The 26,118-nt window shown below is 39.1% G+C and overlaps 1 protein-coding gene across 2 annotated transcripts in view; it reads right to left on the bottom strand.

Moving 5' to 3' along the window:
- The window catches only part of apc (APC regulator of WNT signaling pathway), a 47,417-nt gene that overhangs the window by 7,426 nt on the left and 13,873 nt on the right, over positions 1 to 26,118 (bottom strand). Inside the window, exons 2-15 of one of the 2 annotated variants that reach the window (XM_036594272.1) lie at positions 21,711 to 21,863; positions 11,389 to 11,473; positions 10,213 to 10,402; positions 9,439 to 9,574; positions 9,231 to 9,344; positions 7,950 to 8,033; positions 5,046 to 5,126; positions 3,942 to 4,040; positions 1,789 to 2,167; positions 1,325 to 1,420; positions 1,063 to 1,202; positions 627 to 704; positions 391 to 507; positions 54 to 268 (exon numbers count right to left, since the gene is read on the bottom strand). In XM_036594272.1, coding sequence (XP_036450165.1) covers positions 54 to 268; positions 391 to 507; positions 627 to 704; positions 1,063 to 1,202; positions 1,325 to 1,420; positions 1,789 to 2,167; positions 3,942 to 4,040; positions 5,046 to 5,126; positions 7,950 to 8,033; positions 9,231 to 9,344; positions 9,439 to 9,574; positions 10,213 to 10,402; positions 11,389 to 11,473; positions 21,711 to 21,845 — 1,949 coding nt within the window. In that variant the 5' untranslated portion in view covers positions 21,846 to 21,863. Of the gene's footprint in view, positions 1 to 53; positions 269 to 390; positions 508 to 626; positions 705 to 1,062; positions 1,203 to 1,324; positions 1,421 to 1,788; positions 2,168 to 3,941; positions 4,041 to 5,045; positions 5,127 to 7,949; positions 8,034 to 9,230; positions 9,345 to 9,438; positions 9,575 to 10,212; positions 10,403 to 11,388; positions 11,474 to 21,710; positions 21,864 to 26,118 lie in introns of those variants that run through there. The other variant, XM_036594271.1, reaches the window with a different exon arrangement.

The raw sequence follows: 26,118 nt of genomic DNA, 5'->3' as shown, positions 1-26,118 counted from the left end.
CCAGAATAGCAACAATTTGCTTATGACACAGAAGCAACAGAATATAACCTCACCTGTGCTCCTCATTTGTGGCTATAAGACTCGATACATTCCTCAAGATCCCTCCACCACTTTCAATAATGGCAAGGGTGTTAGTTTGGCTTCTGTAGGTTAGAGTGCTGACTAAAAAGGCCAGTGCCCCAGCAACAGAACAGATGTCAGCTTTGTTTTCAGTACAGTGAGCAGATAAGTTCCAAAGGGCACTGAGGACACTTTTTAATGTGGATTCCTATAAAAAGAAACAATTAATTAAAAAATATATAACAATGTAGGCGTGTTGTAAAATAGAATAATGACTATACTTCTGCTGCTATTAATTCAAATTTTTATAAATTCCAAATAGACCCCTACCTTCTGAACCTCAAGGGCACACTCCATTAGGGCCCTAACGCTGCCAACCTCACGCAATGTCTTTTTGCTATTCACATCTGCACGCCAAGACAGGTTTCTCAGGACACTGGCAATTACCTAAGAGAAAACAGCATAATTTCATTGTGCACCTTTATAAATGCAATTAAATAACACTGATTGGAGACAGGTTTACAAATCTTTAGAATTACACATCTGTGATTTTGGTAGAATCATACCTGCTGCAAATCCTCACTCTCAGATTTCAGCTGGGCTACCATGGCTCTCATACAGCCCTTCATGGAACAAAGTGTAGCCTGTAAAGAAATTTAAATGGATTATAAAGTGTCTTATAACAAAAAAAAAAAACATACATAACAAAAAAAAGATGTGGATGATTGTGAGGAGTGGCAGCTAGTTAACTATGATATCTATCTGCTTACTATTAGTTAATGACTACATGTTTTAATGAGTTAAAAACTACTGATCAATCAATGGATGTTTTTTTGAATACATTAAAGATAAGAGCATGTTGCATTTTTGGAAGCTACTACATAAGCTAACTTGGCTAGTAAGGTAAAAGCGGGATTTTCAATCAACAATACATTTATCCAGTACAAAACCAGAAAAACAACACTATCTATTTTTGCATTAAGTTTCATTAGCCCAACCTACCTTGTTGGCTACATCTCCAAAGGTTAAGTTAGTGAGGGCCATTCCAGCATATCTTCTTAGTGTAACACTGTAGTGATCACTTGTAAGGCCATAAATCTCACAGTCCACCTGCAACAGTTCACCTATAGCCTGCAATCCACCTAAACATAATAGGGTCGGCCATTCAGACTTATTTCAAAATATACAATTTTCTAACAAAAGCAAACTGGATTTAGATCCAGATTTATGTTTACAGGTCAAAGGGTCATAAAAAGAAGTTTACCAAGTTCATTCATAGCATGTCTGTGCTCTTCATCAAAGGACAGCTTCATGAGAACACAAACCGCAGGGCAGATCTGATGTTCCACAGGAGAAGGCACTACAATTTAAATGAAAGCGCACCAATGAAAAATTGTACTAGGCATATAAATCCTACAAACACTTAGCTCATCTAACAAATTTTTCAATTCTGCTGGGCAACGTTTATAATGTCCATGTACTTACTGTAAGTCACATCACATGACTGTTTTTTAAAAATGAAAAAGGCAGTGTACATAATATTTCTAAGATATATTGAGGCTACATTTCCTAGAAAACCATGCAGCCTGCCACTTAAAGGCTCTCTCACTAAACTAAAATAAAGAACCATCAAACATATCACATTACCACAAGCTATTTCTGGCTTGTTACAACGAGAGTTGGCATACCAGTAAAGGGCAAGAAGGGAGAAATGAAGGATGGGTTTACTTGGGTTTTTATCTTGGTCCACTCCACGCTCATGGCTCTCCTGCCACTCCCAGCAGGTCTCGCAGTAGGCCCTGATCTGTTCCAGGAGGTGGAGCACCCGTATCTCCCTCCGACCACGCTTGTCATCTGGCTGTGAGTGGATGATGTTATGCAGAGCAGCGCTGGCCCTGGCTCGAGCCTCTTTGCTGCCCCGAGAATTGCCCAACAGTACAGAGTCCTTATCATTGCCGTGGAGAAGTTGGATGAGCAGAGGCAGGCAGCCAGACTGACGCATGGCTATGCAACTGTCCTGAGAGCTGGACATGGCCAGGAGAGTACGGGACATGTCGTCTTTGTCATGGGTCCCCAGCATGGACAGCAGAGAGTACACCATCTCCACCTGGAAATGGACATAACAGGAGACTCGAGAGTTCATAAATGGTTTTCACACATGAGCAGTTAATGATTTGCTTATAGATACTCTAGCCATCTACAAACCCATCTATAGGCTCTTATAAAGCAACATTCCAGCATTCTTCTCAAATGTGTTTTTTTCCTCCAGTTTTGAAAGCTTTGTCAAAGTGATGTTAGTGTTTGTTGTGAAACGTTTTAAGTAAACTGGGTGCAAAAATAACCGCCCATAGTCCACAGGAAACAAACTTGTCTAATTTTGGGTTCAAAACTATTTCATACGACCACAAGCATGAAGTTATTTATAAAATAAATACATTTTTATATCCTTGGCGTACTATGTGAATTATGAACTAGTATTTTAACATCTTCACCAAGAGACAGAATAAAAATGTTATTTAAAAAAATGTTAGGTACTTATTTACCTATTGATAGCTAGTGTTCTGGCTGTATTATCTTTCATGCATATGCATTTCTTTGCTTGAGAGGGATGAAAGTGATTACTTATAGGAACATCTGACTTTCAATGACACTTAAACAATGACGGAGCAATGAAATAGTCACAGCTTAAAAAAAAAAAGACATGCATTCATTGAGTATAACAGCATAACAGAAGCAATGTTTGTCTCAGTTCTGAACTCAAGTAAACCTGAAAGCCAAACAGCTGCAAATGACCTTCAAAGCAGTGTTAAAATAGCCCAACAGTGTCAAACCTTTTATAACCATTAAATGGTTGTTATTCATAGAATAACACTATTCCATGGCGACTATATTTAGTATTTTATTATACTATATATTAAAATGTTTGTTGCCTTTTTTTATAAAAAATCACAAACCACTGGAGACTTTATTTCATCATGGCCCCAGTGCGTTGTATGCGTGTCTCATGTATGTTTAGTATCACCCTTTAACCACAGTAAAAACACTGACACACAGACTCTTATGACTTATTGCTTTAATATATCCATGCCGTCTTGGCAGCCATTTGCCTGAGGATTTTGGTTTTACTGACTAAGTACTGAAAGATTATGGCTGTGTACGTCCAGCAAGCCTCAATGTCTTTTAACCAAGTAGCAAAACATGAAGGCCGTTTTCTTTTCACGATGCATGAAATAACTGGAGCACACAATGAACCACAAACAAACCATACTGAGTTTGGTTTATTTGTCAAGTGGTCTGAGAACTGAAAAGCTCAAACAGTCTAAAGGGTCGTTTATGCTCGACGTTACATACGGATATGGATATGGGACATGGACAGAGCCTTCAGTCTGTACTCTACGTTCATTTTGTTTGTATTTGTGCACGTTCTTTCAAAGCTTACAGATACAGACAAAACAAAGCAATACCACCAGAAGCTATGGGGGCAGCGCAGCTGAGAAACTATGACAATTTCTCTCATTGGCAATATAAGTAAAAAGAATGTTCTGTCCACATATCACAAAGTATTTAATGGCTTCAGACACCACAGTCTACACTGGTGCCTCTTTCATAGTTGGTAAATTATTACAACCTCCTCCACCGTCGCCATGTTTGTTGCTGCCCTCTAGTGGATGTAATGCTTAACATCTATGCCAATGTAAAGGATGCATGAAAGTACGTGGTCAGTGACTGTTACATCATTTGAAATGGACGTGCTCTCTTTCATATGTAAAGGGAGTATAAATGAGCTTTAAGTGTGAAAAGATTTTGAGCTTGTGTTTTTTAAATGTGTAACATCAATAAAGAGAGAAAAGAAAAAAGTGTTTTACGGTGTTCTGGTTTACCTTAGTGCCCAGATGACTGGTTAGCCTCCGTGGTACGGAGTAGCTCCCTCCACTACTCATCTCACTGGCTGTGTCGTGATCCACACGTGAGCTTGGGCCCTGGCAGACAAAGAGTTATTTTTACAAAATCTTTGTTTCATTCCCCTTCAAGTCTGCACACCCTGGAAAAACATGACAATTATTTAGAACTGCTCTTTATCATGAAGTCAAGCGGCCCATTTAATTTTCAATAATGCATGTACAGTCGTGTGGAAAGGTCTGAACATCTCCAGTGAAATTATATGCTTTGTTGATTTTCTAAGTGAAAATAAGTCAACACATCCTCTACAGAGAACACATTTAAACACAGCCTTAAGTTTTTGGTAAATTTTAGAGCACAATTTCTAATTATTTGCTGAGTTTACTATTGTTCAGCAAAGAAAAATTAAATACACTTAAAATATAAAATCTGTCGAATCTTTTGCACTGGCCAACTGATTTTTCCCAATGTTAAACTGAGCAGATAGTTATTAAGTGCTGTAGAATATGGGTTAACTTTTTTCCCCCACTTAGAAAATCAACATGACCCAATTTGGCCAGAGGCACACAAACTTTTGTAACCAATTATACACAGCAAGAGAGATGAGAATGACAGGCAACTGACTAAGATGATCAGAAACTGAAAATTAATAAGACAAAACAGTGACACTGTGAGAAACATTTGCTTTCTTAACCTTGGGAAGTAACTTGAGGTCCATGAGTCACACTTGATCCTAGTACCTAATCCAATGATACATCACTGGCACCATCTGTCTGCAAAATGCTATTGAACCTCACGGCAGCAAGCCAGGGAAACACTATGTAATTCAGAAAAAAGCTCATCCCTGTGCAGGGAATTTTAAAGCCCCACTGGGGTCCTATGCCCAACGAGACAGACATTTCCAGGACATTTGCATTCATAACATTAGTATTCAAAGCACACTGAGTCTCCTGGCATGGACTGTAAAGGCTTTTAAAAAGATCACTTGCTCAAAAAGAAATCTCTTGTTCCGACTGCCAAAATTAAACCCCGACAGAAACCAATTTCCTCGATGGGGAGTGCATCAAAACTTTTACTTTCCTTACCTGAGAACAAGCTCCACTCGCGATGCCAGCGTCGGCTGATGCCTGGGCCCCCTCAGCTTGGGTTACAAGGTCGTGCTTGGCCTGTTAATGGGAGAGAAAAAATTAGTTCATCGAAGATGAAAAAGCTGACAAGACACAAAACTATACCAGCAAACAGGAGGGGAGGGAGTGTCAGGAGAGAGACTAAGCAAGTCACCTCATCACGCAAGAGAGGGAAACAGTCAGGACTGATGTCCAGTATTAGGGTCATACAGGACTGGCTGTGTCATTATCCTCATTGAGGATTCAAATCAGTAAGAAAACTGAGAGGGAGGGAGAAAGAGAAAGATTCAGTAGTCACTAGGCTAGAGCAGCTGCAAGAGCATCAGCCTGCCTCTTCCTGACCTACATAAACTGCTCGTTCAGCCTGCAGGATTAAAAGCAACAGAGGGGGAGGGAAATCAAATGTGTCCAATAGGATCTGTTCAGGGAAAGGGGACCACATGCGCACCAACGCTTACAAACTGCACACAGAAACATGTAAACATACCCACATTTGTGCTCGTGTACACAGATGATTTACTACCGTTCTTAAATGTAACATAATCCTACACAGATAATCCAGTACTTTCTGCATATTGAATCATCCGCCCACACATCAAGCCTTATGGCCCCTGACCTGTACATCATAAAGCTAGGTCACACTCACGTCTGTTCATGCTCGGTCACCCAAAGAGCCTATTTAGCACACATGCTCATTCAATTAAAAATGTATGGCTCATGTAGCTTTTTCCCCCTGCAAAACATTTCCACTACCTACCATAAGAATGCGGTTCAAGACAGAAATACACGGCTCCCCCACCATAAAATGGCACACATGTACTCCCTGGATTAGATGAGAGGACAGTTGACAATGTTTGCACTAGTTCCTCCTGTCATATACTGCTTTAATGCCCTTCCTTATACAGCACTCAAAAGTGGTCTTGGGACACTCTTTATTACTTTATGAATAATTATTTTATATCCATCAGAAAGGTTATAACAACCAGCAATAATGACCAGGTTTACTAAATGAGACGTGAAATGATCCCAGTGACAATTTAAGTAAAGAAAGTAAATGTATTCAAACATCAGTGGGACCAACATTAGTGTCTCCTTGCTGTGTTTAAGTAGGTTAGTGTTCCGTATTTTATTTAGGTATTTTGGTGCATACCCTTCTTTTGGATGATCGCTTGAAGTCTGCTAGAAATGGAGAGCTAGTGCCCAAGCAAATCTGCTGGATGTTTTCTTTTGGATGGCCAGAGTGTAGCAGGTTTTGAACATTTTGTGTCTCTTACGACCACTTCGGGACATTTTTTCATACTGGATTTTCGAATTTTCAGTGTATCTGTACTCCCTCAAAGACATCTTGCAGCCAATATTTTTTACAGATTCAGATATTTGACGAAATGTAACTCAATATTCAAGTTTTCTAAAGCAATATCTTTTAGAATGTTTATTATATTAGGTCACATGAGTTGGACTGTGGCTTTCCAGGAGTAGCACTAGAGATCTCTGGTTTCAACATGTGCATTTGGATTAGTGTCCCACAATTTGTTTTGACATAAACTGGGGGGTTAGGTGAAGGTTTTCTAATTTGCTGATGTGTTGTTGGACCCAAGTATTGTTTTATAAGTTATACTATCACAGAAATTATGTACTTTCGAACACAGCAAAGTGCAATTTCCATAATACATTAACAAATTAAGTAATTATGGAAAAAAAGATGGTGTCCCTACATTTGAGCACTGTATATGATGCCCCTTCATATATATTGCTGTTTTGTCGTCATGTCTAGTCTTATCATGACTATTTAATGCCCTGTATGTTTATTGTCTGGTGTATTTATTGTATGTTCTGCACTTGTTCCACAATTGTGTATCTGCACTTTATGTAGTCCTGTCTAATGTTATTGTTGTGCGCTGTACCACATGCCAAAAGAACAACATTTCTTCTCAATGTTCTACTGAGAAATAACTAAGACTTGACAGTTTGATTTATGTGGCATTTTTTGGCCAAAGCAAAACTGGTTAAAATTTAAATGTATAGTTGCACTAAATGATCAATACAGGGCAACTGTATTGTAAACTCAAGCATACACTGTCATCTTTGCCATTTCATCGATGAGTAAAACCAGCAAGAGCTCCCCCTTCTGGATGTTTGCATATGTAAGCAATCACTTTCCTATCGCATTCTACAAGCCCTAATCAAGAGCAGATCTATTAGGGCTTTAAGAGACTTCACAGTCTAAACAGCATTTAGTGTTGGTTTAAGGAACTATTAACACTACTTCTATGCATTCCTATAGAAATATATGCAAACTATTCTTTGGCCCACTACGAAATGCACATGAATTCTTCTAATATAAATTAACAGACAATACATTAACTCCTAGTCACTTCTTGAAATCAAACTTTCATTTTTATTTTATAGTGTACTCACTGTGTGTAATCACACACAAATAATAAATGAGACTATGATTGTTCCAAAAAATATTTATAAGTGGAACAAGTGGATTAAAAGTGAAATAGGAAACAAACTGAGGCTGAAACGGAGCCTGCTGTCTTAGACAAATAAGAAGATTAAGATCCTTGAGGAGGACTAAATGCTTAGACGATACAACCATGTGTTCAAAATCTGTTCAAATCTGAGATAGCTACTATGAATTTTGAAGTGCTAGTCTGTTTATTTTAAATTAGCACCAGCACGTGGGAAGAAGAGAGCACCACAAAGACAAATGCCTTGCTCATGAATGTCAATAACACATCACGGATTATTCCAAGGCTGAGCTCCTCTAATAAGGACTAAGCAGCCTGCTGTTCCTCCTTCAGTGGACTGCTGCATTATAGATGCTGAATGCTGGAGACGGGGAATTGTATAGGCTACCTCAGCTTCTGCTGGCTGTGACTGTAAGTGCTGCCGAATCCTCAGCATGTCCTTCTCTATCTGCTGGATACGAGCGACCCGCACCTGAGAAGATGACACACACATTAAGAAATCACCAATAAAAGTACACATTTACACAGTTTCCCCCTTCTCTCTTACAAAATCAAATGTAGATGAACAGCCAAGATATGGTTGGTGTCTGAAGTTTCTTCTTCAGCTTAGCACTGAAGCTATGGGGTACTATAATCTATAATAATAATAATAATAATAATAATAATAATAATAATAACAATAACAACAATTACTTTTTAGCTACATTAATCTCTTAGTTCCTGTTCAAAACTAAAGAAGCAAACGTTGGACACCAAACAAACACGTCTTGGCCGATCAAGTACATTTAGGGTAAGGGGGAAAATTGTGTAAATTCAATTGTTAGCCATTCCTCAAATATATAATCATTTAATTAAATAATACCATACTATTGTTTTAAATAATATAAACAAACCACAAGACAGCTGAAGATATTTTATTCAGTGTTTCAAGTATTTTAGGAACAAGAAGTCATTAAATAATAAATATAATTATCTATTTAAACAATTACTTGTCAAAGCACAACTCTACATAAAAGGCATATTTATTTTATCATTTTTCATACTGTAAAGCTTTGTCAGTCCTTATGGAATCAGCTCCATTGCCATTTTACATGCACACATCTTAATTTTGTGCAGCTTCTGACAAATCTGGAACTTGTGAAGCTATATAGTATCAACATATTACATATATTTTATGTAATATATTGGCACTACTATGTTTTATGGTAATATATGTAAAAACATTAATTACATACTCCTGCCTGGTACCTGTGAGGTCCCCTACATGTATAATAACTATTAGTGGCCTGTTGTCCACCTTCTACCTTAATCATCATTGATCCGTTTCTGACCACAGGATTGGCATCGACCAGATATTATTTACACGACGGACCATTCTCAGCACAGTGACACTGAGATGGTCATGGCATTATGCACAAAAACTCCTCCCTTGTAGCTCCAACTTGCTGGTGCACAGTTACAGGCTGCAGCCCATCTGTTCGTGTTAGCCATCCTCTAGCCCTTCCTCCCTGCACAGTTCGTGTTAGCCATCCTCTAGCCCTTCCTCCCTGGCCAGTTTCTGACCACAGAGCTGCTCTTGGCTGGATATTTTTGGGTGGTAGAACACTCAATCTAGGAGTCACATTAAGATGTGTAACTAGAATCTTAAACTGCACCCTCTGTTGCTCACCTGCGCCCTCTTTTCCATGTCCTGGCAAGTTCCCAGTTGCTCCTCCATCGCTGCCCGGATCTGCCGAGCCTCGTATTCCAGTTGTCTGCGAGTCATGTCTGTCTGTAAGGAAAACTGCACAAACATTGTACATACAGCATCACTGAAGTTTAGTCATGATTATTTGTGCCAATGCTGAAATCTGTGAGTGTTAAATCAAATATTATACGTATTCCTTTCTTGATATAAACTTACATTTCTCAGTCAGTGGAAGGCTGTCAATTCTTTTGGTGAGGTTTTGTAACTGGGCATAGTACCAGTCCTTTTCTTTCTCTTCTTTCTCCAGCTCTGCCATTAATAAAGATCTAAACACAAAAAAGACAGATAAGTAATGTTTTCAGTGTTGTACAGGAGTTAAATATGCTGCTACTCTGCGACAGAAATAAGCGTCTCCATGTCAACTGGGAATTAATAGAGTAACGGGACACCGGTGTTATCTTACACCACAGTTAAATATAATCTCAGTTCAAAAGCAATTTAGAGTTGGATGAAACTTCTGACTGAACCTTTATGTTCAATGGTCTATGCTTTAGACATTTTTAATAAGTCTTTTTATTGGGCAAGAGTGAGTTTTTATAGAAGCTCAAAGTGATGTAGGGTCACATATTAAATGCTAACACATAATGAAAGCTAATACTTGTAGGATGATAGTAAATGCCTAAATCACACACCTGCCTGCAACAGGAATTTTCAAATAGACTTGCTTATGTGGTTTGAAACTGTATGACATACTGTTATCTATAAACATGGACGAAAGTACACTGGACAGCTAAAAACAGCACCAGTCAGGCAGTGTCAGAAACTAGACAAGGCCAACCCTTTACAAAACAAGAGAGGCAGACTTCGAACACCAAACATGTCTTGGTTTTACTGATAATCTGGATTAAAGAGAAAAATACGTAAATTCGTTTTCAGGCCAAATTTATCTTCACACAACACCTACCTCTCCTTTTCCAGCTCCTCCAGGTATCCAGCACTGTCTCTGCCCCCATTTGCCACCCCTCTCCTGGGAAAAGAGCCCATGGGGCTTGGGCTGGGACTGCTGTCTGCAGAACGGCCCGAGCTTGAACCCTGCATGGAGGCTTTCGGTCTCAGCTTCACACCCGGGAAACCACTAGGATCTAGGCTTATCTCTGAGGAATTGATAAACACAGTGATGATATTGCCTTGTAATTTCAAAAGCTAGGACTGAAACTCTAGAGAGGACTGGCACTATTTTAGATATTACCTTACAGACGACTTTATACAACCCAAAGGATTACATATGCATTTAATGAGGAATGACTGTAGCATCATAATACAATATAGCACTGTGCAAAAATCAGAGACCACTGTTCATTTACTTTACATTTCTAGTCAAAACAGCCATTAAGTACAAGTCATTCATTTTTCAGGAGGTACTTCTGGTGACGTAAGATATTCTAAACATAAGAAAGGGGAAAGTCAAGAGTTTCCAAAACTGGAACACAAACGATTGTTAAAAAAAGATGAGAAAATGCATCACCTAACAACTGTGCGAGACCTAGCAGAGCACCAAAACCCATCATTTAAAGCTTTCATCTTTGAGAGAGAAAAGAAAATCAAGCTCCACTCTTGCTTCAGATCTGAAAAAAATCCACAGGTGTTTCGGTCCATCCTTCCACTGTGAGACGACAACTCAACGCTATGACTCTGAAAGGATGTGTAGCTATCAAGAAGCGGTTACTGGGATAAGGAAATGGACAAAAAAAGAAAATTTGAAAATCAATAAGCTGCTGGTGTTCTCAGAACAATGGACTGACCACCCCAGAGATTAGCTGCATCAAGAGAAGCAAAAATTACAAACAACTTCTAATACTAAAGGAGGTGTGGAAAAATATATCCCAGAAGATTTCTTTGGGAAAATAAAAGCAAGTCTCCTGAAAAGAATGGAAGCTGTAATAAACATAAACATAACAAGTGGACACACCAAATACTGATATACTTGATATTATATTTAGCTGTGGCTAGAGAGGCTTCTGTGTAATTTTCTATTATGTTTTCTTCTTGACCATCTGGAGTGGAAAGAAATAAACAATGGTCTCAGACTTTTGCAAAGTACTGCAAATGCCTTTAAATCAAACTTAATCAAACCTCATACCTTTAAGCCTTTCCAAAAAGTCAATCTGGCCTTGAGAATCTTTTGAGTCTTCTTCAATAGTTCCTTGCAGCTGCTTCAGCACCTCCTGCACAACAGAAACAAATAAAAGAACATTTTTGGTTCTTCTTTGCTTTGTCTTCCTTCTTCTCTGATGTGATAAAAACATGAAACATCTTGCTTATTACACGCTCCAAGACTGATCTTTAGATCACAGAGATCAAGCAGACTACCTGACTAGAAGAAGGGAAATATTTTTGGCTCTTTTCGTTTGTAGGTTAAAGTGGCTGCGATAAGGTGAAAGGAAAAGAAAACCTCCATCGATGCTTTGAAGTCCCATCAAACAGCTTCTCTGTCAGAAGCACAAAACTGCTTTGAAGTGCTACAGATGTGCTCTTGCTAATTCTTTAATGTTGTGATTGCATGTTAGATGCGTCCGCAGATGCGAGCTGAAAGGTACTGATCGCCCTCTTAAGTCATTTTCTTCAGTCTATCTGCTGCCTGCATACAGACTCAACTTCAGGCTTTTGGATCTTCAGTGTCAAGTCAAAATACTATTCCATTCTTCACCCTTAAAAAGAGATGGTTCTTCAAGGGTTCTTTAGCAAAGGCCATATCTCTACATAGAATCATGAACACTCAAAGTAGCATTTGCATGCTTAAATGTTTCTTTGCATGGTGAAATTGTTCTTCAGATCGATGAAGAATGGTGTTTGATATGATTCTATGTAGAACCTTTTCAAAAATGGTTCTATGTAGCACCAAAAAGGTGCTTCTTCTATTGTTATAAGCTTGACATTGTACAACCTTTCGGTTCTATACAGAACTATTTTCAAACAGGTTTACACATTGAACCATTGTCTTTATGAAAAGCCCCTTGAATACCTTAATAGGTAGAAAGTTAGATGGCAAATGCTTCTTTACAAGCAGTGTTAAGACAAAAGGCCTAGTTCGCCCAAACAGGTCACATTTTAATAAATGTAGATTAGTCTATATTAGTAAAGCATCTGAAGAGAAAGAGCATGTATCAGTGTCTCCAACAGCTGAGATGGATGACATGCAGGTTATCTTCTTTAAACAAAACACTGTGTTTCCCCTACCATTAAATGTGCACTAAACACACTAAATTCAGCTCCCAAGTCCCAGAAATCCAATCGTTTATATAGCAAGCTCGTTTGTATTGGAGCAGCTAGCTTTAGTCTTCTAGTGTCTGTCACACTAGGCTTTAACAACTGGGGTTCTGCAGTGATTTTGTTAAAATACGGTGTCGTTTCCATGAATAGGAGATAACGAGACGTGTAACAAGCGTGGCATTTCACCTTTGCACTTTTTTTTTTTTTTTTTTTACAAGAAACCAAGAAAGAGCTCCACCTTCTGGATATTTGCAGACATAAGCAATCAAATTCCTATACCATTTTACAAGCCCTAATCAACAGCAGACCTATTTGAGCTCTCTTATTGACATCACAGTCTAAACAGTATTTTGTTAAACTACAACAATATTGGTAAACACTATTTTATAACAATATGCAATTTATCTTTTCCCCAGTATGGACGGCACACACACATGAATTACTTGAATAAAAATGAAATTATTATAAAGAAACTCCTTGTCAATCACAACTGAACATAAATTTATAGAGAAAACTGTGTATTCACTTGTATAGTGTGTTCACAGCATGTGTTCGATGACAAGATGTTTGCATGACTAAGACTGCTACCTTTGAAGGGTCTACCACTCTAACTCTTAAAAAATACCAATACAACCAACAATACCACAAAGCATATGCAAAAGCACTAACAGAGCACCACAACAGTGAGAACCTCAAAAGCTCTTAATTTCTCAACATAAACATGAACATAGTTTAGCTAAATGCCACAAACACAAATGTGTATTACTTACTAAAATGTACGACTAATTTGTTACACTAAGAAGAGACATTTACTTACCACAGTGCACTGACTGTTCAGAGGAAAGTCTGCTTCTCTGCATCTTCACAGACAAACCAAACTCACAGTAATCCATTAACATCTGCCATGTGTAATGCTAATCAGTGTAAAAGCTCCATTACAGAAATCAAGACGATTCTACATCCAGCAGAGCCTGAGCAGCTAATCCACAGAGCAGGCAGGGGAAAAAGCCCCCAGCAACGAGACTGCCTCTCAGGAAGCAGCTCTTTCCACCCATCCTATCCAGCAGACCCACAGCCTCATGAAGAATACAGCTGCTTCCCATTCAGAGAAAACGCCTCCCCTCCCCGAAGGAGCGAGGTCAGCACGGCTGCAGCCCTCTGACCTCTGCGGACACGCATCGTTGCGCCGGCTGAAAGCCGGAGATGTCCGAAAAGGAAAGGTCAACCAGAAACGAGCCGTTCATCTTTCTTCATTCAGAGACAAACAAAACCAGAGGAGCGTTTCGGAGACTGTGACACTGGCATATTTTTCCCAAGCAAAATGTGACGTCTCCGAGCAGACTCAACAGGAAACAACAGCTTCATTATTGGTGGGGGGGTCATATGATCATGGACCTCTTACTATGCTCTGAGTCAGAGAATATGGACCAGACAGATGACAAAAACATGTTTGCCTTCGCTGCTTTTTGTTTTACTTTGTCTTCATTCAGTCTTTCAAACTTCGTTGAATAATCCAAAAATACCACCGAAAATAGTTACTTATAGTGAACCTGTTTAACTGGCCAAATCCACATTAGGAGTAATTCTGCCAAACACTCATGGCTCATGAGCATAATTTGGTTTTTGTTTGCACCATTCAATGTCAGACATGGTTTCGGCTTACACTGATCCAGAAGGGATGGCAGATGCCCTTGAAATGCTTTCTGTCATAAATGCACTCATGCATGGAGCTCAACCACACAAACACTTTTAAAGATGTCATCCTATCCTCCCTGTAATGGAAATCAATGTGCTGTGGTCAGCATCTATAGGAAAGGAGCCAAGAATTCTGAGGAAATCTAATTCCTTAACTGATGGTATTTTGCCTGACCTGAAGTCAGACAAGACACCTACAAGGCTTAGCCTTTGTGCTGGGTGAGTATTGTTTGAGTGGAGAGCGAACGAGTAGAATCTGGGATTGGAGTCCACCTTCACTATGGGCCCAGTGATAAAGGCATCCTTGATACTTGTAAGAAAAATATAACAGATGGGATGCAAGCGGAATAAAACAAATCTGTGAAAAAGGGGGTTGTAAGTTATTCAGTAAATACTGACTGTCATTCAGAGTGGTTTGATGAAAAATGTGCTACTTTAGAAAAACTTACTGAATCAGACTGGTGGTGATATTAACCAGACGTCCAAAGAGTTTAATGCCTCTAAAAGCTAACTTGAAGGAAATTAATGAAAAGGCTTAGGAACATGTTCCCTGATGTCCAAGACATTGTTTTAATACTGCTTGTTAGGCAAAAAAGCCCCCAAAGTAAGGTTAATTTTGGAATTATCATTATTTTATTATAAACGTTACGTATAAATATTCAGAAGTCACATGTAGGTTCACTGGTTCTTTTGGATGGTAAATAAAATGGCTATAACCCCTCGTTCCCTGGCTCACCAGGGAATTTGGTAGGCGTCACATTGTATCACACATTGTATCACACATTGTATCTTTAGGGAAGCACAAACTCCCTATTAACACCTCTGAACACTGCATGAGCAGGTGTCTACAAATTTCTGAACATGTGATATGGACTTAACTGTTAAGGATAAGCTTATATCATCAGCCAGAGATCTTCCCTCCCCAGTATAATCAGTTTAATGCATGATTTGAGAGGCAGCATTAGAGTGAATAAATTTCCCACTTATGCAACCAAACCATCATCTCTCAGAGAATGACCCACACTTTAGACAACCCTATTTTGGGGCACTGACTAAGCTTCCCTCAAATCCATTCCTCCACTAATTGATGCACTGCACAGCCTACCCTCTGTTTAAACACTGAGATCAGATGATAACATTCTGAGTCACTGTTGCAAGTGAAAGTCCAATCTTTGATGAAGCATTCACTGCTAAGCTTGAGACTACAGCCATGGGATTCCTCTAAGCCTGAGCAGAGGACAGTGCTGCCAGAACTGTGCTCATCAGAGCAGATGTAGCCACTGTAGCAGAGTCCAACTGTGACAGGAAACCATGATGGCATGAGTGAGGTGTCCCCGTGATCCTGGCCAATCCAAATAGTACAATTCTGTGGTTTGAAAGAAGCCACATTCCAAAATGTACAGTAGGAGTAAAACAGCTTTTCACATCAGATTGTTTTATGTCAAAACACGAACAGACAAAGTGTTGGTGGACAGCAAACCAACTGTAGGACTTCCTCCGTAACCAGGAATGACAGCAGGAATCAAAACCCACAAACAAATGAGTATAGTTATTGACATCCCAAAGAGCCTTGCTGAAACCTGCCTTAACATTCATGTGTTCCTTTTGGAGCAAGACCAGGAAAACAGCATAAGCCACCATTGTACTCTGTAAGTGTAATTTGCCAATGCTGGGAGAGGAAGGGGAGTTATTGATGAATGTGAGGTGTTTACTGTCTGCCTGCAGATGTTTGTCTCCAGCAGCCAGATGAGAGAGGAAATGGCTGTGGGACGGAAATGAGCTGCATTCATCAGGGAAACAAAGCCAGGAAGGAAGCGCTGCTAAAATAAGCCCCGAATGGACCAGAGGTGAGGGAGGAAAAGGGCTGTCGCAGGCCTGTGTCGCACAGGATTCAATCAAATGAGCCTTGATAACAGAGTGTCTATGGGATGGGTCTGTATTATCAGTAAGCTTATGTAGGTCATAATGATCATATTCGTGATAACAAGACTAGGGGATGCATTGTTATGGGATTTGTGGGCTGATCCCAATATATAAACATTTACAATACGTAGAATTTGGGGCTACACCTACCTGGATAAGAATTAGGCATGTGCACTCAAGTACGGTACCCATTCAAGGTGCCATACTAAAATCATTATTCGAGTATTTGTTTCATCATGTGAAGACAAAACAAAACACTGACTTGGTGTGTTAACAGACCTGTACAATGTGAGTTTTGCTTGTATTTAAGAGTAAGAACATTGTACTTTGCTACTCTGAAACGTGAGAGCCTTAACGTCAGCACAGTGTCAAGTATGTAACTGAGAAGGTGACAACAGTGTGACTTTTTTCTAAATAGACTAGGCAAATGTTAAATTTAAGAGATAAACATACAATTTCTCTGACAAACTAACGCTGGTACATCGTCCACTGTAGAGGGAAAAAACCTGTAGATGACTAGTCTTCACCAGCATCCAGTGTTGTACTGGTTAGCTGCGGTTTTAGCTCATTAGCTCATCTGAGGAAGCCTCTTACGTTAACATTACTCATCTGACATGAAAACCTACAAATTTCCTTATTTTTGAAATACACAGTCGAGTCACGTTATTATATCCAGAATAACCTCTGTGTGCAGCAAGGACAACAGCTAGACAGGCTGGGAGTGACTCAATAAGGCCCTGGTAGGTTGTCTACCAGGTATCTGGAGCCATGCTGACTGCAGTGCACCCCACAGCTGCTGGAGGGTGCGTGGGGGGGGGATCCATAGATCGAACGACCGAGGTGGTCCCACAGATGCTCAACTGGGTTCAAGTCTGGGGAATTAGGGGGCCAGGGTAGTACTTGGAAGTCTTATTAATGCCCTTCCAACCAATGTCAGACATTTCTAGCCGTGTGACACATCACGTGGTCTTGCTGGAAGATCCCATCCGGCCCAGGGAAGACGATCAGCATGTATGGGTGTACGTGATCTGCAAGGATGGATTCATACCCAAATCGGTCGAGAGTGCCTTCCACACCTTATATACCCACCAAGCCAGCTCACGACAGGTGACTTCCTTCATGAGCTACACGTTGCCGCCGTTGAAAGTAGGAAGTGGTCATCATAAATGTGACTCAACCGTGTATAATTTAAAAGAAAATTATTAAAAAAAAGGTTTTTTTGGATTAAAATGATGCGAAATGTTTGTGTAATCCCATTGCTGCTTCCTAAAAATGTGAGCCACAGCTCAATGTTAATTACAGCCAAAATCCATTTTTCCCCGTCTCTGCAGTTAACCAGATACACATAAGCTCTTACGGCTAATATCAAAATTAGTTGGAAAACACATCCCTAATCATCATTAGGTAAAAATATAACATTTAACTATACATATGCAATAAAATGAATAAAATGCAGACATTTTAGTACAGTTGCCCACTGACGCCTAAGTGTTGTGCTACTATGCTTCCAGAGTACAATAAAACACATCAAACATGGGTTTGAAATATCTATCAAATCCAAATATCTGTCCAATACCAATATTATTTTTTTAAGCAAATACATCTGATTTCAATGGGAAATATCTACATCAGCTGCAAAAGTGACCATCAAACCACATGGTTCTCACGTATGCTTGCTTTTTTGATAATAATTGTATACAGAATTAAGAAGCAGCACTCTGTTAATGTTAGTGTCTTTAATTACTTTTTACTGAACATTAGCACCCCAGCTGTTCACTTGGTGCTGTCTGATTTACCTCCGAATATCGCGTGAAATTGCGAACGAGGGAGGAGAGAGAGAGGAAGCGTGTATGTCCGTGAGTAAGTGAGAGAGAAAATAATAGTGACTGAGGCTTTTTGACAAGATGGTTGTAAAAAACTGAGAAAGTAACACCATTTAAATCAAGTACGCCAAAAGCTCTCTCACATTCTCTCACTGGCTCTCAATTTTTTTTTTCTTTTGTTTTCTGTTACTCACACATTATAAATTGTCCAGCACTCACTTTAACACTTTAAAACACAATATGCATTACAGCAGTCATTTGGAAATACTTTTTTTTTTAACCACAAACAAGTGATTTTGACCATAAATTCAAATAAAATGTGAATTTACAGGCCCACAAAACAATTCCCTGGAAGCTCAATGTCAAGCCCTGCTCAAGTATATGAGCCAAAACTATAGATTCTGTACATTCTTCAGTCATCACCAAGAAATCACCAGCATTGCTAAAAAGACTCTGATGAGGATAACTGGTCATAAAGTTTATTTCTAAAGGGCAGCAAACATCATATTGTTTTGCAGCCAAGAAAATATCTGTATATCGATCTAAAAAAAAATAATAATAAATCTGGAAAAACCGGACTAATATTTTATGTAATAAACTAAACCTTACTCCATTAAATAATTCTACTTTCAAAAGAAAGTAGGTAAAAAACAGAAAAGAAGGTCTAGACCAGAGATCTTCAAATCAAGGGGCTGGATTCATGAGAGCATTCTTAAGACAAACACTATGACGTTCATAAGAATGCTTAAAAAAAAAAAACAAAACAAAAAAAACTCTTTTCAAACAAACATTCTCTTAAGACCATCATCTTAATTATTTCCTTAAGATTTCTTAAGGAAACGTTCACTGTTTTCTTATGTATGCTACATTGCATTTTACCATGTACCAATAATGATGTAAGATGCATTCTGAATTTGTATTAACTTTTATTCTTTATTTTGTTTAACAAAGTTTTTAAAAATAAGAACTAGAGGTTATAGTAGAAGAAACAGCCAACAGCAAAGAAATTCTCATTAGAAAATAGTATAATTGTGGGGTGACGGACGAGGATGGGCAGGAGCAGCATTTATCAGTGATAAATTTAGAAGCTTACCTTGTCAACTCCTAACAGCCTCAGACAAGTGTGAGGCTATTGTAAGGTTAAGAGAACATTTAAGAACATAATATTTTCAAGAAAACCACTTCTTGGAATTATTCTTAAAAAAATAGTAAAGGAAAGAAAACAAAATAAGATGTTATTTGAAGAATAACAACCTCATACCTTTTCTTCTTAAGAAAGAAGTTAAGAAAAAACATTTTAAAAGATTTTTATTCTTAAGACACTTTCATAAATCTGGCCCCTGACCTTGAATCCAGTTTCCATTCCTGTATTTTGTAAGGTACAGGTAGTTAGCCAAGTCACTGAAGTGGCAGAGTGACCACGTAGTGACTCACCTGCCAGTGAATTTGGATTCAAAGTCCGATTTTTAAGACCTCTGAACAGGAAAATTAAAAGGCAAACGTCACAAAGAGGAGTGCACTTCACTGGCATAGCCTAATTTTTTGTAATCTAAATAGCCTCGAGAAGACAATGTACTGCCCACATCTGTCAGAGCTAAAACTGCATTTGGCCAAACCAATGTCTCATTAGTGCTCCAAAGGGTATGATTATTCCTAGAGTTGACATAACCACTGGCATCAGGGACGGCCAAATGTGCCCGTGTGGTGGGCTCGTTTCGAGCATTACAGCTTCCAAATGTGGGAGGACACATTTAGACATGTCCAGGACCTCTTACATAACCCAAGGCATGAACAGAGATTTTACCTCTTGAGACCCCAGAGAGAGAAGCAATTCCCTCGGCTCCCTCTACTAGCAACGATGGCATCCTCAGAAAGGGGCAGGAGAGAACATTCGCTTTTGGCAACAGCACAGCTACTGGCTGACAATGCCGTCTGGAATGAAAGGTCCTCTCTCTCACATTAAAGCAATTACATCACAGTAATAAATGTCCTTAAGGGGAAATAAAGCGAGGGGTATGGAGAAAAGTAAATGGAATGCTAAATGATTACGTTAAATCTACTGAGTGCTGACAAACATGGACACAGCGAACATGATTATGATTCATCCAACATATGTCACAGACTGGCTGATGCTCATTTTCAGGTTATAATAACTAGGTTATCTAATCTGACTGACTTGACAGATGTCTCGATTCTTATTATGTCTCATTTCCACAGCTCTCCAACCAGAAAGACTCACTTTCCCCTTAAGAATCCAACAACGAATGAAGATGTAGAGCGGAAATCTGCTTCCGCTTCAAAGCCTCCCCCCTAGCAACACCAAATGCACTTCCATAAAATGGCACAAACACCCCTCGACAGACACTGATGAACAAGACATTACAGAGAATGACGTTCAACAGCACTTTTTTCAGTTAACTGCTCAAACGCTGTACAACAACATTCGAAAATGATGTTAATAAACAGTCCCTTATATCGAAAGTGACAGAGCTCTTTCAGATTTGTGCACTCGGGAACTTGCAGAAGTCTTTTTAGCAGAGTGCCTCTGCACATTCAGCCCAGAACAACTCCATTCTGTCACACTCTCTCCTCCCCTAGCTGAGGGCTGCCAAGTCACATCCAAACGACTCAATTCCCACCTAGCAGGCTGACTCTTCCGCATCAAAAGCTCCCCAAGAGCTGAACACAGCAGTCAGTTTCAGGGTTTAGGAAAAACAAAAAAGCATTCAGGTGGAAAGAACGGATCGAGAGTGATGTTTTGCCGTGAAGGGCCGGGCAGAAGACATTAAAAGAAAGCACAGTCAGAATGACTTGGAGGAAGGCTGGGGTTCACAAAAAAGTCCATTTCAAGCAGTGAGTTAACTTCAGCCTTGTCTTTCAATAAAAGAAGGCATCATTTTGACTTACTGCTCTTAGTATAAGCTGGCTATGTAATTCAAGTTGAATGCAAGCACAATAAATACACCTCACATAAAGCCAGATAAACGGCCTACACTACATCAAGAACGAGGCTCATCATCCATTTGATATGAAACAGCTGCAGTCCATTAAATTGTCGTTATAAATGCTCTAGAACTGATATAGCCAACAGAAGGTGTGGGCAATATGGCAAAAAACTACTCAAGGACACTTTCACGATACACAATGTGTATCACGATGTTCTGTTTTTCTGAGGTTTAATAAGTTGCAACCAACAGAATGCCACACTTAACAACTACTATCAAAAACTCAATTTTAAACTGAGTAACTCAATTTTATTCAACAATTTACATACTGTGCTACAGTAAATCCACTAATTTTGTTCTCTTTGTAATGAAACATGGAGATGAATATTCTTTAAACACCGTCATTATCCAATACAGGGCTGCACCATTTGAGAAAAGTGTCTAAATGCAATTTTTCTGACCAATATCACGATTACTTTCTATAAATTAAGCTCCGAGCCTTTCTTCCTCCCTTGAGAAGGAAAAGGCTTGAGGCTTGACTGCTGAATGTAGTGTGCTAGTTCACAAGCTTTGTGTTATTAGCTTAAATTTCCCCACTTAAAACTTGTTGAAATAATGCTGAATAATCTAGGATAAAAATCTAGGTTAAAACTGTAGCTCTTCCGATTTGAAAATTACACTCACATCGCAAATTCAATATAAAAACAATTGTTCAGCCTTGATCTACAATATATTCACAATCATATTGTGAATTAAATCTTGTCTAATTCCCCACCCCTAGCCATGGGTTAAATTCTGAAACATACCTTCATATTAGAGGCCTCCGTCTCCAGTTTGGTGAGGTGGTTTGAGTTGTCCTCAAGTTCCTGTCTCAGGTTGGAGTTCTCCATCTTCAGTGCCTCCACTTGCTTCAGCAGCTGATCATAAGATGCTGCAGCCATCTTGGACTACCTCTTGACCTGCACAGCAGAGGGAACAGACTCTTAAGCATTAGGTGTAAAGCAGCTAATCTGGTTTTATTAATTACTTTTTGGCCTGTGTAAAACACCTGACAGCTCGTCTGACAGCAGCAAGCAGCATGAAAAGAGAAAGGGAAACAGAGAGGGAGCTAACATAGCAGATATGTGAAACAACCATGCCTTGAAATAAAACTCAAGCTGACCATGGCTGAACTGTCCACCCACTTGAAGGAATTATATGGCAAACAACAGGGTTGAGAAGTGTTCTAACCGTGATGTTATTTCACCATAACAGCACGTTTTTTTTCACAAACACCATCACTCCGCTGAGACACAGTTGCTAAGCAACGACTTTGACAGCTGTACGAGATGCTCAAACCATTTGAACATTTTTAATTCTTACTTTGCCACAAACGGAAAATGGACACTTTTAAGATCACATTTGACCGACAGCCGATTTGGTCAGACTCTGAAGATGAGACGACACTAAATTCCCAAACTGTCATCACCACTGAGCAGCTTCTCAGTCGGCAGCTGAGACAGAAGAACAGCTAAACAACCTGGAATCAGCCAGAAATGAACCCAACACCATTCGCCAAACAAAACGGGCTGTAAGATGCTTTACAGACTGGCTGGAACAAAACAACATTGATACTGATCTGGCAAAAAAATGACAAAACTGCGCTAAACTTGATATTGCGGCAGTTTTATGGCTCTGTCTGAACTTCAAAAGGCGGGGCTTACAGCAGACTGTGCAGCGAGTAAGCAGAGCTCGTTACTCTGCTTGTTAAGGAACTAAAATTCGGCGGAAGGAACTGCTAACATTAAAACATTAAATGCCACATTCACGACCCAATTTATGTATTTCTTACTTTATTTATTTAACTGTTGTATAAAAGCAATAGAACACTTGAGGTCGTGTGTTATGGCGAATAACATCATGGCTGTGATGAAAAAATAAATAAATAAATAAAAAAAAAAATCACTGACTTCGGCAGAGAAAGCCGTGGCTTACCTTTTTACCCGCACAGGCAGAGAAATGCATTTCAAAACATTTTTTATTCAATAGTAGCCGAGGAACATCACTAGTGCTGGATTTGTAACAGACACTCAAATGAACTACTGAGCTAACTGGAACAACCCTGTTAACCCTGCTCCTCAGTGGACAATGTGCCAACATGTTGGCTTGTCAGAGAAACACTTTTCCACTGTTTCTGGACCTAGCTAACGTCAGCAAGAGTAGTTAGCCTAGCTGCCAACAAAGCTATGCTATCTCTGCCTTCTCAGTCATCCTTAATAATGCGTGCATGTTGTGGCTTTCAGAAAATCAAAGTATAACATACTACCAGAGTTTCAATGAATTTTCTTGTATTGAAACACAGACACACGAACAGCAATCTCAGTATTCACATAGTGGCAATTCGAAATGGATAAAAGAGTACTTGAGTATGTGTGAACATCCATATATATAGTAATTATCTTTATTAAACGACATGGAAAATTATCCTCTGTTAAGCTAAAACATCATCCTGCCCTAAAGATAAATGTTTCATCGTATTTTCTGATTCATCCTGAAGCTCATAGATCAACGCTATAAACTGCACATTTGGTCTCCTATACGTTTCCCAGCCTTACAGGGTTAAACTCTCTCTTCAAATCAATGGCAGATAACGAGAGTCAGCAGAGCAACTGTAATCATGCACGTGATGCATGTGTGTACGGACTGCAGAGTGGACTGCCCCCTGGCCATTTCCACCCACACGGCACACTAAGCTTCACTAACAATAACGATCTTGCAGGCAAATGACAATGGAAAGAGACATAATTCGCGAGCACAAAGTATTTCGGAGTGGCTTCCATGACAAGATATTTGGGCACCGCTGAAGTTTTCTTATTTTTAGCACTGCTGTGGTGGGGAAGCTGGACCTACGGAGTGGAAAAAATAAGAAATTATCCATCACTCCGCTGCCACTAAATTACGACAGACATGTTAAACATCAGCTTGAGTGCTGGCCTGCATCCTATTACAGTGACTGCTGTGTTCCACGAGGCTTACAGAGCTTTACAGAGGCTTACACATCCACCTTACTGCGACAATGCTTTCTCCGCACCTGCTCTAGGGCTGAAACAAACAGGTTTGGAAAATGTCCATGAAGAATGGTGGAATATATTGGTACAGGTACAGGTTAAATAAATCGCACACAAATTACCTGATGAACATTTACATCACTACTATGATATGAACAGCAGTTCATTCTTACTAACGGTCAACACAGCTTAAAGGGACCCTCCGGTCAAAATGAACAACTTAACCATCGCTACATCTTGTAAATATGCTTACTCACATCATACAGCGGTGCTACAGCAGTCTGAATCATAGAAAACCCCCTTGAAGGTGGGAGGAACCTTTGAAAAACTACATCTGATTTGGGATTTTACTATCCTTAGCTGGTCAATGGAGAAGGAAGGCAGATACCGAATTTTACTACTGGGAAGTTGATTATCTTACTGCAGTCATATAACTGTAGTGACTGTCTTCAATTCAGATATACAGGTGTCTGCCTTTTAAATACAATAAGGCAGGCATCTGTATATCTAGATACCTTATCTGGCTTCTTTTCTCAGACACAAAAATAATAATAATAAAAAAACATGTCTCTGGTGTTCATTTTGTGCTAAATATAACAGAATGCAAGAAATAAATCACTTTTCTTTACAATTGTGCTTGATGCCCAAAGTTACACTAATGCTAGCTTAGTTGTATTTATCAGCTTGTAGATCAGTGGCTAAGCTAGCAGTCAGGATTGGTTGACACCACAGGGATTCTTGATGGCTGTCTGACTCATTTGCATAATACATGCTGGGTACTGTATGGAGAGAAAACCGATGAACGAAACCATGAAAATTATATACTATCTTGAATTCTGTCAAACTGATGAGGCTGAAGATAAAATGCTGCGCTACAAAATATTACACACTAAACCCCACTTTTAGGTCATAATACTCTATTGATTTAATGAACAACACAATTGCAGCATTGAAAAAAATCTAATAGACAAGCTTGCCGTTCCAGTTTCCTCATCTTTTGCCTCAACATGGCTGATAGCAGGTATAAAGTAAGCTCTGTCTCTTCCATTTAAGACTGTTTTCTTGCGAATAACAACATGGACTGTGTGGAAAATATCAGAATGATGGGAATGGAAAGCTGGCTTCTGATGTGTGGGAAACCAAGAAAGTAGCTGAGGTTGAGGTTTCTAAATTACACAGATGTCCACAATTTTACCACACACTTGCTTTAACTCGTCTTCCCTCACTCACTCCACATGCTACTCATTCTTTCCATCATAATTCATCCTTTAATCCATAAAAGCTACCCATGTGACCAACCCAGTCAGGTGGTATTTTTACACAAGCTCAGCCATTATGCAGTAAAAGAAACAGTATGAATAATATAAAAGTGAGAAATAGTGGCTTTTGTACATTTATAAACAGGTTATATATTAAATCTTGCACTGAACATTCACATTTTTGCTATGTTAAGTTTCCAACTTCATAAAAAAAGGTTCATCCACAGAAAATCAGTTTAGATCTTCTGCAATTTACCACCAGAATGAATGGCGTCATTAGGTCAGCGTAACTCTTTATTCTTTGTTATGTGTTAAGCGCCAATGTAGGTTGGTTTTCATCAATACACTGAACTAGGATAGTGGAGCACCGTCCTTATCTGTGAATTACAGAACTTTCATTTGAGAAACAACAAGGAACTGAAGGGAACAGATTTAGTCCATTACAACAAAGTCACATGGGGATGTAAACCAGTCCTGTCTGCTTACATCACCTTAGTTATGCTTGAGAAGATTGTATCTTATCTACAACGTAAGAAGTGATGCAGCACAAAGTTCACCAGTTAAAAATGGCAAGATTTACGAAGAAACCACAACACGTCCACAATGTTTCTTTTCTTATTTGTTTGTACTTTGCCTCTTGTGTGATGGTTTGCATGGTTTGTACTGTGTAGCTGATACAGATTAAGGGCTAAAAATTCTGATAACCGATAATATCAGCCTAATTTTGTATTTACAATTTATTTTTAATTATACACAGCCTATAGTTTTAGTTCGAAACACTGCATTGCCAAATGATACTGTCAGCTCTTAATTATCACACTTCATAAACAGAAATAAACAGTAGAAACTCACACTGTGTTTAAATCACAGCAGTAGATGGTCAACAGAAAACCGGATAGCCCATTGTT

This window comes from Colossoma macropomum, unplaced genomic scaffold (assembly GCF_904425465.1).
Source record: "Colossoma macropomum unplaced genomic scaffold, Colossoma_macropomum, whole genome shotgun sequence".
Classification (NCBI taxonomy): Eukaryota; Metazoa; Chordata; class Actinopteri; order Characiformes; family Serrasalmidae; genus Colossoma; species Colossoma macropomum.
This window is presented reverse-complemented; position numbering and strand designations above follow the sequence as displayed.